This window comes from Scyliorhinus canicula, chromosome 26 (assembly GCF_902713615.1).
Source record: "Scyliorhinus canicula chromosome 26, sScyCan1.1, whole genome shotgun sequence".
Lineage (NCBI taxonomy): Eukaryota > Metazoa > Chordata > Chondrichthyes > Carcharhiniformes > Scyliorhinidae > Scyliorhinus > Scyliorhinus canicula.
Genome location: NC_052171.1, coordinates 1,757,444 through 1,775,920, shown reverse-complemented (window position 1 = coordinate 1,775,920; position 18,477 = coordinate 1,757,444). Strand labels below are relative to the sequence as shown.

The 18,477-nt window shown below is 50.9% G+C and overlaps 2 protein-coding genes across 4 annotated transcripts in view; one reads left to right on the top strand and one right to left on the bottom strand.

The window, feature by feature from the left end:
• Positions 1-239, bottom strand: part of LOC119957376 (gamma-glutamyl hydrolase) — a 41,667-nt gene extending 41,428 nt beyond the window's left edge. Inside the window, exon 1 of the mRNA XM_038785324.1 lies at positions 40-239. Coding sequence (XP_038641252.1) covers positions 40-196 — 157 coding nt within the window. The 5' untranslated portion in view covers positions 197-239. The remainder of the gene's footprint in view (positions 1-39) is intronic.
• Positions 240-3,512: 3,273 nt separating this feature from the next.
• On the top strand, positions 3,513-18,411 carry LOC119957375 (inositol 1,4,5-trisphosphate receptor-interacting protein-like). 3 transcript variants are annotated; one of them, XM_038785321.1, is made up of 3 exons: positions 3,513-3,729; positions 6,151-6,202; positions 13,827-18,411. In XM_038785321.1, coding segments are annotated over exons 2-3 (1,620 nt in total). In that variant the 5' UTR covers positions 3,513-3,729; positions 6,151-6,200; the 3' UTR covers positions 15,445-18,411. The 3 variants fall into 3 exon arrangements, with proteins under 3 accessions (XP_038641249.1, XP_038641250.1, XP_038641251.1); XM_038785322.1 differs by lacking the exon at positions 6,151-6,202 and having other exon boundaries at positions 3,514-3,729; XM_038785323.1 differs by lacking the exons at positions 3,513-3,729; positions 6,151-6,202 and adding an exon at positions 7,266-7,344.
• Positions 18,412-18,477: the final 66 nt, after the last annotated feature.

Sequence of the window (18,477 nt, the reverse complement as noted above, 5' to 3'; positions counted from 1 at the left end):
GGGAAAGTTTCATTGGGGACAGGCCGGAGCCGGACTTACCGATAATGGGTCTGTGGTTGAGTTTCAAGGTGTGGAGCCGGGGGAGGGGGCTGTAAGCCAGCAGGAGCAGCAGCAGGAGCAGCGGCAGCAGCGCAGGGTGAGCCATTCCGATCTGGGAAACCCGGAAGCAGCATTGGCTCATCCTGCTCACACCCATTCCAGTGCGGCTGGGGGGAGGAGGGTGTCCCTGGGCAGGGAGGGTGTACCCGGGCAGGGAGGGTGTACCCGGGCAGGGAGCCCCCGGGCAGGGAGGGAGCCCCCGGGCAGGGAGCCCCCGGGCAGGCAGGGAGCCCCCGGGCAGGGAGCCCCCAAGCAGGCAGGGAACCCCCGGGCAGGGAGCCCCCGGGCAGGGAGCCCCCAAGCAGGCAGGGAACCCCCGGGCAGGGAGGGAGCCCCCGGGCAGGGAGCCCCCGGGCAGGGAGCCCCCGGGCAGGGAGGGAGCCCCCGGGCAGGGAGGGAGCCCCCGGGCAGGCAGGGAGCCCCCGGGCAGGGAGCCCCCAAGCAGGCAGGGAGCCCCCGGGCAGGCAGGGAGCCCCGGGCAGGGAGCCCCCGGGCAGGGAGCCCCCGGGCAGGGAGCCCCCAGGCAGGGAGCCCCCGGGCAGGGAGGGAGCCCCGGGGCAGGGAGCCCCCGGGCAGGGAGCCCCCGGGCAGGGAGCCCCCGGGCAGGCAGGGAGCCCCCGGGCAGGGAGCCCCCGGGCAGGGAGCCCCCGGGCAGGCAGGGCGCGCCCGGGCAGGGAGCCCCCGGGCAGGGAGGGAGCCCCGGGGCAGGGAGCCCCCGGGCAGGGAGCCCCCGGGCAGGCAGGGAGCCCCCGGGCAGGGAGCCCCCAAGCAGGCAGGGAGCCCCCGGGCAGGCAGGGAGCCCCCGGGCAGGGAGCCCCCGGGCAGGCAGGGAGCCCCCGGGCAGGCAGGGAGCCCCCGGGCAGGCAGGGAGCCCCCGGGCAGGGAGGGAGCCCCCGGGCAGGGAGGGAGCCCCCGGGCAGGGAGCCCCCGGGCAGGCAGGGAGCCCCCGGGCAGGGAGCCCCCGGGCAGGGAGGGAGCCCCCGGGCAGGGAGCCCCCGGGCAGGCAGGGAGCCCCCGGGCAGGGAGGGAGCCCCCGGGCAGGGAGGGAGCCCCCGGGCAGGGAGGGAGCCCCCGGGCAGGGAGGGAGCCCCCGGGCAGGGAGGGAGCCCCCGGGCAGGGAGGGAGCCCCGGGCAGGGAGGGAGCCCCCGGGCAGGGAGCCCCCAGGCAGGCAGGGAGCCCCCGGGCAGGGAGGGAGCCCCCGGGCAGGGAGGGAGCCCCCGGGCAGGGAGCCCCCAGGCAGGCAGGGAGCCCCCGGGCAGGGAGGGAGCCCCCGGGCAGGGAGGGAGCCCCCGGGCAGGGAGGGAGCCCCCGGGCAGGCAGGGAGCCCCCGGGCAAGGAGGGAGCCCCCGGGCAGGGAGGGAGCCCCCGGGCAGGGAGGGAGCCCCCAGGCAGGGAGCCCCCAAGCAGGGAGCCCCCGGGCAGGGAGGGAGCCCCCGGGCAGGGAGGGAGCCCCCGGGCAGGGAGGGAGCCCCCGGGCAGGCAGGGAGCCCCCTGGCAGGGAGGGAGCCCCCGGGCAGGGAGCCCCCGGGCAGGGAGGGAGCCCCCGGGCAGGGAGGGAGCCCCCGGGCAGGGAGGGAGCCCCCGGGCAGGGAGGGAGCCCCCGGGCAGGGAGGGAGCCCCCGGGCAGGGAGGGAGCCCCCGGGCAGGGAGGGAGCCCCCAGACAGGGAGGGAGCCCCCGGGCAGGGAGGGAGCCCCCAGACAGGGAGCCCCCGGGCAGGGAGCCCCCGGGCAGGGAGGGAGCCCCCAGGCAGGGAGGGAGCCCCCGGGCAGGGAGGGAGCCCCCGGGCAGGGAGGGAGCCCCCGGGCAGGGAGGGAGCCCCCGGGCAGGGAGGGAGCCCCCAGACAGGGAGGGAGCCCCCGGGCAGGGAGGGAGCCCCCGGGCAGGGAGGGAGCCCCCAGACAGGGAGGGAGCCCCCGGGCAGGGAGGGAGCCCCCAGACAGGGAGCCCCCGGGCAGGGAGCCCCCGGGCAGGGAGGGAGCCCCCGGGCAGGCAGGGAGCCCCCGGGCAGGGAGGGAGCCCCCGGGCAGGGAGGGAGCCCCCAGGCAGGGAGCCCCCGGGCAGGGAGGGAGCCCCCGGGCAGGGAGCCCCCGGGCAGGGAGCCCCCGGGCAGGCAGGGAGCCCCCGGGCAGGCAGGGAGCCCCCGGGCAGGCAGGGAGCCCCCGGGCAGGGAGCCCCCAAGCAGGGAGCCCCCGGGCAGGCAGGGAGCCCCCGGGCAGGGAGGGAGCTCCCGGGCAGGGAGGGAGCCCCCGGGCAGGGAGCCCCCGGGCAGGGAGGCAGCCCCCGGGCAGGGAGCCCCCAGGCAGGCAGGGAGCCCCCGGGCAGGCAGGGAGCCCCCGGGCAGGGAGGGAGCCCCCGGGCAGGGAGGGAGCCCCCGGGCAGGGAGGGAGCCCCGGGCAGGGAGGGAGCCCCCGGGCAGGGAGGGAGCCCCCAGGCAGGGAGGGAGCCCCCGGGCAGGCAGCCCCCGGGCAGGGAGGGAGCCCCCAGACAGGGAGGGAGCCCCCGGGCAGGGAGGGAGCCCCCGGGCAGGGAGGGAGCCCCCGGGCAGGGAGGGAGCCCCCGGGCAGGGAGCCCCCGGGCAGGGAGGGAGCCCCCGGGCAGGGAGGGAGCCCCCGGGCAGGGAGGGAGCCCCCAGACAGGGAGGGAGCCCCCGGGCAGGGAGGGAGCCCCCGGGCAGGGAGGGAGCCCCCGGGCAGGGAGCCCCCGGGCAGGGAGGGAGCCCCCGGGCAGGGAGGGAGCGCCCGGGCAGGGAGGGAGCCCCCAGACAGGGAGGGAGCCCCCAGACAGGGAGGGAGCCCCCAGACAGGGAGGGAGCCCCCGGGCAGGGAGGGAGCCCCCGGGCAGGGAGGGAGCCCCCGGGCAGGGAGCCCCCGGGCAGGGAGGGAGCCCCCGGGCAGGGAGCCCCCGGGCAGGGAGGGAGCCCCCGGGCAGGGAGGGAGCCCCCGGGCAGGGAGGGAGCCCCCAGACAGGGAGGGAGCCCCCGGGCAGGGAGGGAGCCCCCGGGCAGGGAGGGAGCCCCCGGGCAGGGAGGGAGCCCCCGGGCAGGGAGCCCCCGGGCAGGGAGGGAGCCCCCGGGCAGGGAGCCCCCGGGCAGGGAGCCCCCGGGCAGGGAGGGAGCCCCCGGGCAGGGAGGGAGCCCCCGGGCAGGGAGCCCCCGGGCAGGGAGCCCCCGGGCAGGGAGGGAGCCCCCGGGCAGGGAGCCCCCGGGCAGGGAGCCCCCGGGCAGGGAGCCCCCGGGCAGGGAGGGAGCCCCCGGGCAGGGAGCCCCCGGGCAGGGAGCCCCCGGGCAGGGAGCCCCCGGGCAGGGAGCCCGCGGGCAGGGAGCCCCCGGGCGGGGAGGGAGCCCCCGGGCAGGGAGCCCCCGGGCAGGGAGGGAGCCCCCGGGCAGGGAGCCCCCGGGCAGGGAGCCCCCGGGCAGGGAGCCCCCGGGCAGGGAGCCCGGAGCCAGCCCGGCCTGGCCAGGCCCGGCCAAGTGGCGTCACAGGGGAAGGTATTGTCCCGCCTCAGAGGCTGTGAGCACAGGGAGAGGAGGCGCTTCCCAGACATGGCAGCCTGAACCACAAGCAGCGCCGCCCGTGCAAGCGAGGCCCAAGCACCATGTGAAGCGGGCTCGGGGCCACAAGTGACCAGGTAAGGGGGTGAAGGGCACCCTCACTCACCCTTCAACAGCGACGGAGTGCCCCCCACCCCGCTCTCCCTCCCACCCCCCCCCACCCCGCTCTCCCCCACCCCCCCCACCCCGCTCTCCCCCACCCCCCCCACCCCGCTCTCCCCCACCCCCCCACCCCGCTCTCCCCCACCCCCCACCCAGCTCACCCCCACCCAGCTCTCCCTCCCACCCCCCCCACCCCGCTCTCCCCCACCCCCCACCCAGCTCACCCCCACCCACCTCTCCCCCACCCAGCTCACCCCCACCCACCTCTCCCCCACCCAGCTCTCCCCCACCCAGCTCTCCCCCACCCAGCTCACCCCCACCCAGCTCACCCAGCTCTCCCCCACCCAGCTCACCCCCACCCAGCTCTCCCCCACCCAGCTCACCCCCACCCAGCTCACCCAGCTCACCCAGCACACCCAGCTCACCCAGCACACCCAGCTCACCCAGCACACCCAGCTCACCCAGCTCACCCCCACCCAGCTCACCCAGCTCACCCAGCACACCCAGCTCACCCAGCACACCCAGCTCACCCAGCTCGCCCACACCCAGCTCTCCCCCACCCAGCTCTCCTCCATCCCTCGCTCCCTGGCTGGGAGTCTGAAACTTTCTTCCTGAGAACCATCCTGTCCTCGCACTCCAGGCACACCGCCCTCCCAGACCCCATCCCCAGTGAGCCGCACTTATTTTTCCCATTTTGCATCCACCCCAGTCTCGTCCATTCAGTTGGGAATCCGGATGTAACTCATCATTTCCAGGAAAGTACACTTTTATTAGATGGAACAATGGACACGTCCCGAAGCACGCAATTTCCATATTTATTTGCAGAGCACATCCACTTTGAATTGTGCTGGGAAAACGGCCAGAAAGAAAACAGTGGACGCGTGTTTTGTTGGGATGCAGATGTTTTTGTACCTGTGTCCATAATTGTAAGGAAGGATCCCCCCCCCCCCCCCCCCCCCAATATTGCAGTACCTGTGACTAAATGGTGTTGCTGTGTGGCCCACAGAAGTCTGGGACTTCTATTGGAGTAATGTATACGCCTTGGTCTGAAGGACAGGACAAACCTTTCCTCAGTTTTAAGCCAGAATATGATCAAGGAACATGAAAGGTTATGATGTTGGCAGTCCCACTCTCATATCATTTTAGTTTCATGGGTTGACTTTGCCCCCAACCTATGAACAGTGAGCTCATGTCCTTCTTTGTAATTTTTATATCTATTTTCAAGACTTAGAGTAGGCCTCCCTACTCTGGCTGTTTCGCCAACATTTCTTTAAACATTTCATCAATATCCATTATTTTTAGGATACGATGTTGACTTTATCAGAGCTTAAACTACATTTTACACCATCTTTTTTGTCACAACAGAATGATTCCAATTCTTCATGCCTGATTAAAAAATGTTGTCATGAAAGTATATAAAAGGGGCAGCACGGTGGCCTAGTGGTTAGCACAACCGCCTCACGGCGCTGAGGTCCCAGGTTTGATCCCGGCTCTGGGTCACTGTCCGTGTGGAGTTTGCACGTTCTCCCCGTGTCTGTGTGGGTTTCGCCCCCACAACCCAAAAATGTGCAGAGTAGGTGGATTGGCCAATGCTAAATTGCCCCTTAATTGGAAAAAATAATTGGCTAATCTAAATTTTTTTTTTAAATGAAAGTATATAAATGGCCTCCAATGTTGCTGCCATACTTGGGAATACCTCATCTCCAATAATATGTCTCTTGCTTTCCTCAAAAAGATGTAATCAAATTGGTAAAGAATATAAATGGTTCAGATTTCCACAACAAAATTAAAACATGTGCAAGACAAATTGTGCGCCTGAAGTTAAAAGACGAGATGAGTCAAAAGAAAAGTCATGGTAGCTAACTAATTGTGAATTTTAAAAAGTAAAAGTATGCAAATCAAACTCGACTGATAAAATAACAGATAGAACATAGAACAGTACAGCACAGAACAGGCCCTTCGGCCCTCGATGTTGTGCCGAGCAATGATCACCCTACTCAAACCCACGTATCCACCCTATACCCGTAACCCAACAACCCCCCCCCCATACCTTACTTTTTTTAGGACACTATGGGCAATATAGCATGGCCAATCCACCTAACCCGCACATCTTTGGACTGTGGGAGGAAACCCACGCACACACGGGGAGGATGTGCAGACTCCGCACAGACAGTGACCCAGCCGGGAACTGAACCTGGGACCCTGGAGCTGTGAAGCATTTATGCTAACCACCATGCTACCGTGCTGCCCATAGATTGGGGTGGTTACAGGAAATAAAGGTCCCTGTTAGATCAGCTGAAAGGATAACTTGAAAGAGGATGGTGGTCAATTGTGGAAATAATGGGAAAAGCTTTGTTAGTTATGTGAAGAGTCAGAAAACTTCTGGACTTTTGAAGGATGCTTCAGGGAAGGCTAGTAAGGGGTTGCTTGGAATGGCGGACATAGAATGTGAGTAATTTGCATCCATTTCACTCTTTAAGACAAAGCTTGATTGACTAATAGAATTCAATAATAAATTGTAATATCAACAAAGGTGAAGATTTCGTTTTGATCGAATTAGAAATCGAGAGCATTTTTTATGGCAATGCATCCAGATGATATCCACCTGAGGTTTCTGGGGAAGATAGAACAGGTGCTGTGCAAGCTCCTTGCCGATCCGTTTAGTCTGTTGGGAGTTTGAAAGTGCTTCCTCAGACTGGAAAGAGCCTCAAGTTGTCCCAAGGTTTTTTTAAAAAGATGGTTCCAGGTTACTATAGGCCCATTTGCTTGACAAGTAATCTGGAAGATGCTGAAGGGAATGAACATGTTATTTGGATAGAGAAAGAGAAAAGCATTAGAGACCACCTGACACAGCTTCAAAAATTGGAGGTCCTTTCTTATGGAGTTAGAACATAGAACAGTACAGCACAGAACAGGCCCTTCGGCCCTCAATGTTGTGCTGAGCAATTATCACCCTACTTAAACCCACATACCCGTAACCCAACAATCCCCCCATTAACCTTACACTACGGGCAATTTAGAATGGCCAATCCACCTAACCCGCACATCTTTGGAGTTGATTGTATATTTTGATAAGTCACTGAGGTAAACCCAGTAGGGAGCTATGTACCTAAATTTCTGAGAAACATTTTGACACACTAAATGCTTTGATAGAAGATAAAAGCCTTGGGCATTCATGTCAATTCACTGCACTGGATTGAGAACTGACTGAAAGCCATAGGAATAAAGGGGTAGGAGATTAGTTTGTATTTGCTTGGACTCCAATCTTGCTGTCCCATGGGATTTTGTTCAGACGGCTGTCCGTTGTTTTGATCTAAATGCAGGTATTTGGAATATAACCTGCAGGCAGATTTGACAGTAAAATACATGCAAGAATAGAGCTGTAAGTGGGAGATGTTTGAGCTAGTTACTGGAAAAGAATGTTTACCTTTGTACAGTTATGCATGTCGGCTGGGTGAATGATGAATATGCATATATACCCTTCAGGGAAAAGTACAGAAGCTGGTGGATAAAGAGAATGACCGTTCTGGTACATGGATCGCTAAAGGTTCATGACCAACACTGACATCATAGCAAGAGCGACTAGAGTGGTGGGATGTATTTATATCGAAGATTTGACGATTATACAGCACAGAGACCCCATCATGCCTGTGCAGAGGCAGAGCTGTCCAAGTCAACCCACTCTCCTGCTCTTTCCCCTTTGTTCTGTAATTTTTCCTCCCCTTCAAATATTTATCACTTTAGAATGTTGCTACTGAATCTGCCCTCACCATTATCCCAAGGTAGTACATTCCCCATCATAACCAGGGGCTGGTTTAGCTCACAAGGCTAAATCGCTGGCTTTTAAAGCAGACCAAGCAGGCCAGCAGCACGGTTCGATTCCCGTACCAGCCTCCCCGGACAGGCGCCGGAATGTGGCGACTAGGGGCTTTTCACAGTAACTTCATTGAAGCCTACTCGTGACAATAAGCGATTTTCATTTCATTTCATAACATCTCACTGTGAGGATGGTACGGTGCAGCAGTGGTGAGCACTGCTGCTTCACGACGCCAAGGACCCAGGTTTGATCCTGGCCCCGGGTGGAGTTTGCACATTCTCCCCATGTCTGCGAGGGTCTCACCCTCACAACCCAAAGATGTACAGCGCAGGTGGATTGGCCACGCTAAATTACCCCTTAATTGGAAAAAAAAGAATTGTGTACACTAAATCTATTTTTTAAAAACAGCTCACTGTGCAAAAATAAGTTTCCTCATGTTGCCTCTGGCTCTTTTGCCAGTCACCTTAAATTTTTTGTCTGCAAGCTTCTGATCCATGTCTTATTGAAAACAGTTATTAACTCTGAAAGCCATTCAGATGATTTTAAACAGCTTTATAAAATCACTTGTTTACCTTCTCTGCTGTGAGGAGAACAACTCCAGCTTCCCTTGTCTCTTTGCATCCCTGGTAAGTCTGGCAAGTCTCCTCTCCAAGCCCTTGACATCCTTCCACAAGTGTGGTACCAGAATTGAACACAATATCTCAGCTGAGGCCTAACCAGTGCTTGACAAAGTCAATGATCCCACATGCTTCTATACTCTCAGAGATTGTGCACAGATACCCCACGTCTCAGTATTCCCACATCCCTGTTAAAATTACGCATATTTGGCCTCGTGCTCTGACCAATATGCGTCAACACGATTCCCAGCATTAAGGGGTGATTTTTACCGAGATTTATAAGATCATGAAGAGAATATATTGTGTTTGTTGTCATGGTGTGTGGTCAATTCCAGCTCCACTTGATCCGGAGTTGAAACAAGTTGAATAGGCTGCCCAATAACTCCGGTCACCAGATTTGTAAACTTACACAATTTAAAAAACTAAATAAATTTAGAGCACCCAATTCATTTTTTCCAATTAAGGGGCAATTTAGCATGGCCAATCCACCTACCATGCACATCATTTGGTTGTGGGGGTGAAAACCCACGCACACACGGGGAGAATGTGCAAACGACACACGGACAGTGAGCCAGGATCAAACCTGGGACCTCAGCCTGAGAGGCAGCAGTGCTAACCACTGTTCCACCGTGCTGCCCCATAATTTAAACACAATTAACTTTTATTATTCAATTACCGTACGATCTGAAGAGAAACCAGAGTGTACTTATTCAGTTACTATAAACAGGCAACAAAAACTTTTTTAAAAATTTAGAGTACCCAGTTCTTTTACCAATTAAGGGGCAATTTAGCATGGCCAATCCACCTACCCTGCACATCTTTGGGTTGTGGGGGCGAAACTCAGTAGTCACGGGGAGAATGTGCAAACTCCACACGGACAGTGACCCGTGGCTGGGATTGAACCCAGGTCTTCGGTGCTGAGACAGCACAACTGCTGCTAACCACTGTGCTATCATAATGCTTTTTTCAGTGCAGTCTCAGAGCAATAGAGGCAGCAAGCATTTGAGACAGAAACCACTTATTTCAGGGCTTACGGTCGAAGATATTAAGAAAAAGATCGACGAACAAAGCTTCTCCATTCAGAGTCCAGAAGCTTTCTGCTGGGTCCTCTGAAAACCATAAAATCTGAGTTTTGTTCAAAATCTGAAAGCTGACAGCTCAGAGTACTATTTTTTTTTAAAATTTAGATTAGCCAATTATTTTTTCCAATTAAGGGGCAATTTAGCGTGGCCAATCCACCTACTCTGCACATTTTTGGGTTGTGGGGTTAACCCCACGCAGACACGGGGAGAACGTGCAAACTCCACACGGACAGTGACCCAGAGCCGGGATCGAACCTGGGACCTCAGCGCCGTGAGGTGGTTGTGCTAACCACTAGGCCACCGTGCTGCCCCTCAGTGTACTATTTTGAAACTTTTGAGTTCCTCACTTCTTCTGCTCGACTTAAAGGTATGCCTCCATTAAAGATCCATAGACAACAAAAACAAGAACAGCAATAAAAAAGAAATAGGAACTGAGGAAATCAGCAGGAAGGACTCTGACAGCTGGTTTCAACTAAAAAAAATTGAAGAGGACCAGGAATTATAATTTGAAGTTACATAAAACCAGAACTCTGACGAATGTTTTGGGAGTTCTTTTCCAGAGAATAGTGAGGGCTGAATCTGATCCTGGCTGGGGCAGAGTTCACCTCTTACAAAAGGTCGGCATTGTGTAATGTTAATCAGTGTTAGCGTAGTCTCCTGCATTAGTTGTGATTGCCAGCAGGATGAGAGAATGTGAGTGATGAATGCAAGAATTTTCCACATGTTTGCTTATAATTGGACGAGGTTGGTATCATTTTTAAAAAATGTTTTCCAGCAGTTTGTATGGCTTTTGGTTTCGATGGGGAGTGTATATATTGCGACTCATTGTGATTGTTTGGAACTTTCTGGATGGACCATTGTTCATTTATCCGTTGTCTGACTGGTGATCCTTCTTGTCTGGCTCCTCCACACCTCGTTCCTCTCCCTCTCCACTGCAATCTTTCTCCTCTTTTATTTATAGTTCTTTGGTCAAGTCCCTTCCTTTTCCTGCCTTGTTCCTTGATACTGTGCCTTGTAATTGCTTCCTCCACCCAGTAGCGTGCAGAGGTCTGGTGATGCCCGGGGCAAATCTTGATTGTATGCCCCAAAGACTCAAGTATAAGGCCTAATATACTGAGAAATATTATGAGACAGGAAAACATTGTGAATATATAAACATAAAATAAACGCTTTATTCGATTTTAATATAAATCAATCAAATTTATTAAGTTCTTTTCCCCAAATGATACCTCCTGTCACAAAACACCTGAACTACTTCACTTTTTTACATCAGCTGTGAGAAATTCTTTTCAATGCTTATTAAAGCCAGGTTGGTCAGTCGCTCCTGTGACATAGAAGACCTCGGATATGTTTTTATTAATTTCAGTTTTGAAAATGACCTTTCACAGCTTGCGACTGAAAATGCGATTGTAAGCAGTAATCTGTATGAAACACACAGCGTCGGAAAGACATCCCTCCCATACTGCAGTAAAGACTCCAGAGCATCTTTAGGATCAGGGGGAACTCTATTCCCTCCAGCTCGAAGGAACATCACAAAATCAATAATTTCATCATATAACTGAATTGCAACCACATCATTGTCATAATAATTTGCAAAGTCTGAACATTCCTTTTTTAATTTCTCTCTTTCTTGTTCATCTTCAATCACTACTGAATTCAAGTTCAGAAGAAAAGAAAATCAGTCACTGAGTCTTTGAAGACGGACACTGAGGTCTTCAATTTCAGTTTTTAATCTGTTCACAATCTCTACCATTACTCTATTCATTTCTTCTTGTGCCGTCAGTCCACTATCTCTTGCTGACTCTCCAGGCATTATTCTTCTTCTCCTTGTTCGTGCAATTGATATTCCCCAATTTTCACAATATTCGTTGGCTAAATCTATTGCATTGTGGATAATTTCATCATTCTTCAAATTCAAGATATGAATAAGTCCTCTCAGATCACAAGAAGCTTCATGGAACCCCATTTTCGGATCCTGCAAATGTTTTGAGACTTTCTCCACTGATGATAAAACTGAGAACCAAAATTTTAATAAAGCTATAAACGGGAACTGTTGAATAGAGTTCAGTAGCGATCCTGCATCAGATTTAGTTTCCCTTGAAAATTCTCCTTCCAGCAGGTGTTGAAGGCTTGCAATAACGTTGTCACACTCTTCGTGGATTACTTGCACAGCATCATGGCTGGAACTCCATCTTGTGTCACACTGTCTTTTCACAGTCCGAGTGACATGATTTTAACACTTCCCAACGAGAAGTAGATGAAGAAAAAAAAGTAAAGAGTTTTTCTAGCATGCCAAAAAATGTAACAACAGGTTGCACCTCACTTGCATGGACACAGGCCAAATTGAGGCTGTGGTTCTCGCAGTTCACAAACACAGCTTTTGGGTTAACTTCAAGAATTTTTTGTTGAACACCTCCTCTCACTCCAGCCATAACTGCTGCGTTAGCATATGCTTGACCACGACAGTCATTCATGGAAATTTTGTCTTCTTCCAATTTTTCCTGAATTTTATTTACCAGGCTGACTGCATCTTTCTTGTTGACTTGAAAAAATCCCAGAAATGTCTCCTTTATTTCTACTTTTCTGTTTTCATCAATATGAACGTAACGCAGAATTTCAGAAACCTGATCTTCATGGGCAATATCTGGAATTGAATCCAGCATTATGCTAAAATATTTGCGTCTTTAATTTCGGAAATATATTTTTCTTGACAGTTTCACCAAGAAGATTGATTATTTCGTTTTGAATTCTGTTGGACAAGTAGGTGACACTTTTTGGTTTCTCTTTCCCTCTCTGCAAGTGTTTTGCTAAGATGTCATCATATTTGGCCAAAAGTCTGATTGTTGCTAGAAAGTTTCCTGTATTTTCACTGACTGTCTCCCCTGGCTCTGATAACCCAGGTATTCCTTCTCCTCGATGTCCACGATAGGCCAGATTCTGTTTTGCCAGAAAGGATATAACCTCGACAATCCGTTCAGTTATAGCTTTCCATCTTTTCTTTTCAGCAGACATTTGCTGTTGAAGTTCAGCATCTATCGTAGTTGAATGATGGAGTCGAACTACGGTTTCTTCAAACAGCCAAAATCGCTTCTTTGCAAAAATATGCTAAAATCTTCTTTATTTTCTTCACATGGATCATCAGCCTGACAACGAGACTGAGGAGAGAGAGTATTATGTTCTGACCGAGCTGAATCCGTATCAGAAAAATCCTTCTCTGCACCCACATCATCTTTTACTTCTCCAGGTTCTCCTACTTCTTCTTTACTTCTTTTTATCCATGCATCTAATGCCCCTCTTTGATGGGACTCTTCTTCGACTCTGGCCCTCTTTTTTTTCCTGTTCTGTGCTCCACTCGGTTGTACACGAAATACTCGTAACATTTCACTTTCTATCTCAAAAACCGTAAGACGCATGAGAAAATGGGAAGAAAATGGTAAACAATTGGTCAGTTGCAGATGGATAACCCATATTTCATTTCTTTGTTCCTTCGTATCAAATTATTTCACACTGATTCTTTACTGATAATTTTGTGCAATTTATATCATAGACTTGCAAATTAGTGGTATCTGTATTCGAATATTAGCAGGTTAAGGAATAATGTCTCCTATTCCGAGATTAAATGCCATAGCAGTCCTCTGATCATCCAGGCTTCACTCTTACTACATCCCACGTAAATATTTCATTAAATATCACCAAAAAACCTATAAAAAACGTAGTTGCACCCGTTCTAGAGCTATTCACTGACCTGAGTAGGTAAAAGAACTAATCTAGATACAGAAAAAGCTGAAGTTATGACTCGAGGAAACGCAGGAACGAACAGCCACGTCTGCTTGTTGCTTTTGATGGTTGCACCACGTACATCATGCGCATGCGTGTGGGGGGATGGGGAGAAGCACCATTTTTTCTAGACAGAAAGGGTACACCATGTTAAAGGAATAAAGGGCTAACAACTGCCTCTGCAGTGCGGTGAGCCTCCAAAAATTGATTTATCACCGCTGAAATTTTAAAATTACTATCTTATTTCCTTCTCTGGGGCAGCACGGTGGCCTAGTGGTTAGCACAACCGCCTCACGGAACTGAGGTCTCAGGTTTGATCCCGGCTCTGGGTCACTGTCCGTGTGGAGTTTGCACATTCTCCCCGTGTCTGCGTGGGTTTCGCCCCCACAACCCAAAAAATGTGCAGAATAGGTGGATTGGCCACGCTAAATTGCCCCATAATTGAAAAAAATAATTGGGTAATCTAAATTAAAAAAAATATATATATTTCCTTCTCTGATTGGATGCCCCCATCCAATGGATGCCCGTGGCCAATGCACCGTCGCCCCCCCCCCCCCCCCCCCTCTGCACGCCACTGCATCAAACCCTGTGAGACAGCTTGAGGCTGTACAGAACAGGAAAGGAAGCTGTATATATTACAAATCAGTGAAGGTGGATGAATTATTAAAAGGCTTGCAAGATCTCTCAGTGGAGGCTCAGCCTCCGATAGATCTACTAATGCTGTTCCCCCTGTGAATTACACATCTACTGAACATCTCTTCTCTGCTTATTGTTTGTAGGATGCCAGCACTATTAGGGCTTTTCAGTGTGTGCCTCCTGGTGATCACGGGAAGTTTGTACCACCCCCGCCTCCTGAGTGATGAAGTTGAGAGTGAAGAAGTGCAGTCAAGGATGAAGGAGCAGGAGGACAAGTATAAGCTGGAGATGGAGCGGCTCCAGAAAGAAGTGGATGAGAAGTATAATCCTGAGCAGGAAAGTAAGGTCAATGCAATTGTAAAAGCAGAAAACTCAACACAGATAGATTGGAATACCTGGAATATTCTCCTGATGGTGACAATTCTGTTCTTGGAACTGTGGAGACAGGACACGTGGCCACATATACCGCAGGACTATAACAGTGAGGAAGAGGAGGAAGGAGAGAAGGAAAATGAATTTCCTCAAAAAATTTACAACAACATTTTGAATATTCCTGACAAATATGTGCTGGATCAATTTTATGATGCGTGTACTCAGAATGTAAGTCAAGAGCCGATGCAGACGTGCGAATTTGTGGAAAGCTTTGTGGACAACCTCTTGGAAGCTTGTCGGAGTATTTGCCAATGGGACTCTGAGCTGATTCTCGAAGACTGTGTCGGCATCGGTAGTCAGTTTGAGAAATGGGGCTGCAAGACGCCTTCGGTGTACGATATTTTGGTTCCAATTTTTCTTCAGGATGGATATTGCTTCAAACCAGAGATCTGCTGCTGTGACCTCCCACCTGATAAACAAAGTTACGGCCGAATAGTTATGGTAACACCAGGAAGTGCTGACTTGGGCTGCCTGTGTAAAAGTACCGAACTTGAAGGAGATGTTCTTTGTCTTATTCACAGTAAAAGGTTTGAAGCTGATGTTCGTGCCAATTGCCTGGCTTCCATCGTGTGTTCTGAGTGGTACTTAGACTACAAGAAGGTACTCAAATGGTTCAGGGTTTCACTCGCAAAGTCCTGGAACAAGGTTTGTCACAAGTATGATTTTGATCTTTCCTTCCACAATATTACCGGTTGCTGTGGGTTAAAAGTCCAGTATCAGTCAGGACGAAACATCTACATTAAAGCCTTCCCCGCTGTGAGGCTGAAGGATTCCGACGTCTATCTCGTATCCAGCTTTCCTGATTACACCAAGAATACAGTGCCGTCCACTACCTACTGGCATATATCCTGTGCTGTCTGCGAGTACAGATTTCTAAAAATCATGGCAAAAAGCGTTCCCAAAAACAGTTGTCATCTCAAGTGCCTTCAAATATTGACCTTTCTAACTGAAAAGCTCCGTAGCTCTCCAGACCAGCGGAACATTCTTGGGTCCTATCTTTTTAAGACTGTCCTTATGCATCTGTTGTTAAGCCAGCCATATTCAAACTGGCACGAGTGTCACCTGGAACATAGGCTCAGAGATATTTTGAAGTATCTTGGGAAATGCTTGGATGAGAAACGGCTCCATCGATTTATGATCGGAAATCAGACTTTTCCTAAGCAAATGGGAATTCCAGAAATGCTTCTGTATGCAGAGCCCATAAACCTCTTCCGGTCCTTTGTAACACAGCGTGACTCTTATGGTCAAGCACTAATGGAATATCAGAAAATATTAAGAGACATGGGTCCGTTAATGATGGAATGCATTAAAGATAATACAGTCAGCTGACTGAAAACAGTGGCTTTGCTCCCGAGTTGGGAGCAGAATTATTTAACAGATGTGTAATATTTACAGTTCCATTAAGAGTACATTCTAATAGATGTTATTTACATGCCACCCATTTCTCTTCTTTCAATATATATTTCTGATGCCATTTTTTTTTGTCATATATTCGCCCTGGGACAACATGGGTGTGTGTTTCTTGGTGGCAGATGCATTGACTCTCCACTTTCACCTTCTGCCCTCACACTGCATTCAGAATATCGATTTGAACATCTTGAAGTTGCAAAGATGTTGAAAGTAGTCATATGCAGAGCATGAACACAGTTTCTCAGATGCCTGCTTGTGAATTGCCCTCCCCATTCAAAGTGTGATAGTGGACACCTGAACTGACCCCACCATTCCAAACGGGCAGTCCAGCTCTAACCCTAACCCTGAAGGATTTGCAAGAGGTAAACTGAGTGGGAAGTCAGCCCCATTTTGTTGCAGTGCTTTGGTGTGAGGGTGGATGTTTCCAAAACTTAAACCGAACCAACAGCTCAGTGAGACTCCACATTGAGCAAAAAGCATCAAGAATGTTTGTTTTTTAAGAAAAGAGGCTGATCCTTCAACTACTAAACAGATCGTCTTTTACTGAATGCTGGCTGTCATTCTCACATTATACACAAGACGTGAAAGATCACTGCAAAGATTTGAGCTTGCGATAAATCTTTATATTCCCTATGGTGAAGTCTTAAGGACGCTGCTGATATTTGGAGAGCTTGACAATTTCGGTTTCTCATTGCATTTCCACGTTTCTGTAGTTTTTTTTCTATCACAGAGACCAGGTGCATTCTGTAACAAGAGTGACATTTGGACAAGACGATGTTAAAATGCGCTCTTCAATCAGATGTTTTTGCCTTTAAATCAATCGTGAAGGTTGTGCCTTGTGGAACAGTGGTGAGTTGAGGCTTGCAGCTGCACTGTTCCTCATTTGTAGGAATGGAGGTGGGCTGTCTTAAACTTCAAGCCCAAGTCCAATTCTCCTCTTGGTGGGCAGGTTCTTCTCAACCTCTCATTGAGTTGTGATCCCTCTCACCTACAGTCTGTTGTCATCTTTTTTTAAACTCCCGTTTTGTTTGCATACTTAGCCAACGTTCCTTTTGAACATACTTTTATTCCAACTACCGGTACAATACCCTATTATTTCCCCAATGCATTGAAATGAAAATTCATCCCAATCTGTTAATTTTCAGGATGGTTCAAAACAGGTTTTTTTTTTAACCTGCTATTTTCACAATTTTGCAACTTTTGAAGTAATAAATGAATGATCATCTTTGTTACTCTTTTCAACTTGGTGATATTTTATGCAAGAGGCCTTGGGCATTCATCCATGGTCATTTTTAAAGAATGCAGTGTTTGTGTCGAATGTATTTTCTATTCTACTGTACACTCTTGTTTTACAATGAATAAACTTGTTATATTTTCAGAGTTCACAAACTCAGTCTTCGCATGTAGTTTGGAATATGTCAGTTTTTTTACAATCTCTCCCAGCACGACCATGACAGGAACGGTGCACTGAGAGGGTGGAAATGAACATGAAATAATAACTGGTCCTCCTTGGCACCTTGGAGGAAAACCTCATTGCAGTGATGGTTGGCGTACGGAATGTGGACAATTTATTGTGTTTGATATGTGACATGAATCATTCACGCAATCATACAGGTTTGAGCAAAGGATGCTATTTCTCTACGATGATCCTGCTAAAGCTTTTCCAACTTGTTTTTCCTGCTAAAGCTAGCATCAGAGCTGCATACTCCAATCTTTACCTTTGTCTTATTGCCTCTAAAAAGGCAATTAGCTAAATTTCAGGTGAATTTGTTTTCTCAACCTACCTGCCTCAAAATGGAAGGGAGTAGCCTCATACTACCATTGGCTGGGTTACATGTATATTCCCGTTTTGGTCCATGGCACCGACATTTAATGTATCGATGAGGTCCCCAGATAATTGTCCACTTCGTTCAATTGTTCTCCTAACACGTGTAAAGTGTTTTATCAAAAGTGTGGCTTAAAAGGGACAAATCATGTGTGAGTAGCTGAATAATACATTGTGATTTACGTGGTTTCGTAGTCCTGTCGGTATTAAATAACATGCTCTGACTTAGTTGACAGCATTGCAGGACAGTCGCTAGTAATTTAAGAATCGTGGGCTGGGCACATATTTTGCTAGTGTAATGTCAAATTCCTCTCCAAAGACAAAAACATGTGGACGATTCGGAGCGGCAACTCAATTGAATGAAATCAGCCAGATTTCCATTGCAGCAATCAGGCAGTGTGACCGAGTTGCGCTATGGCAGCAGAAAAGATATGTTGTAAATTGCTTGTTATGATTCGTCCAAATCAAAACAATCTGATTATCAAATTATTTTTTTCCCCAATGAAGAGGAAATTTAGCATGGCCAATCCACCTCCCGTGCACATCTTTGGGCTGTGGGGGTGAGATCCACGCAGACATGTGGAGAATGTGCAAACTTCACACGGACAGTGACTCGGGGCCGGGATCGAACCCGGGTATTTGGCGGCATGAGGCAGCAGTGCTAACCACTGTGCCACCGTGCCGCCCTGGTTATCATCTCATTTACCATTTGTGGGACACTTTATGCCATATTTATCCAAATAACAGTGTCAAGAACAGTAATTAATGACTGTGATGTGTTGAGATGTAATAGGCAGGAAATAAATAAACACTTTATAAAAGTTTCCATGATCTGAAATACTGTGACTGATGCCTGAAGAGTGTATGTATGTGTAGATGTAAAGAGGACATGTGGGATTACTGCCCATCCTGTTGCATTTCAGCAATGTCTCTCAAATTAGGAAACCTTATTTCAGCTAATCAGCTCATTTTTAAGGGGTAACATATTGCAATAGGTGGCATATTTCACTGCAATTGTTTCATTCTATGTGCACACAAAATTAAATATTTTTCAAACCGGTCATCATAGCACTTTCATTTTTTTGTTTGAGGAACCAATTGTTTAATCTGCATACCTGCTTTCTTCA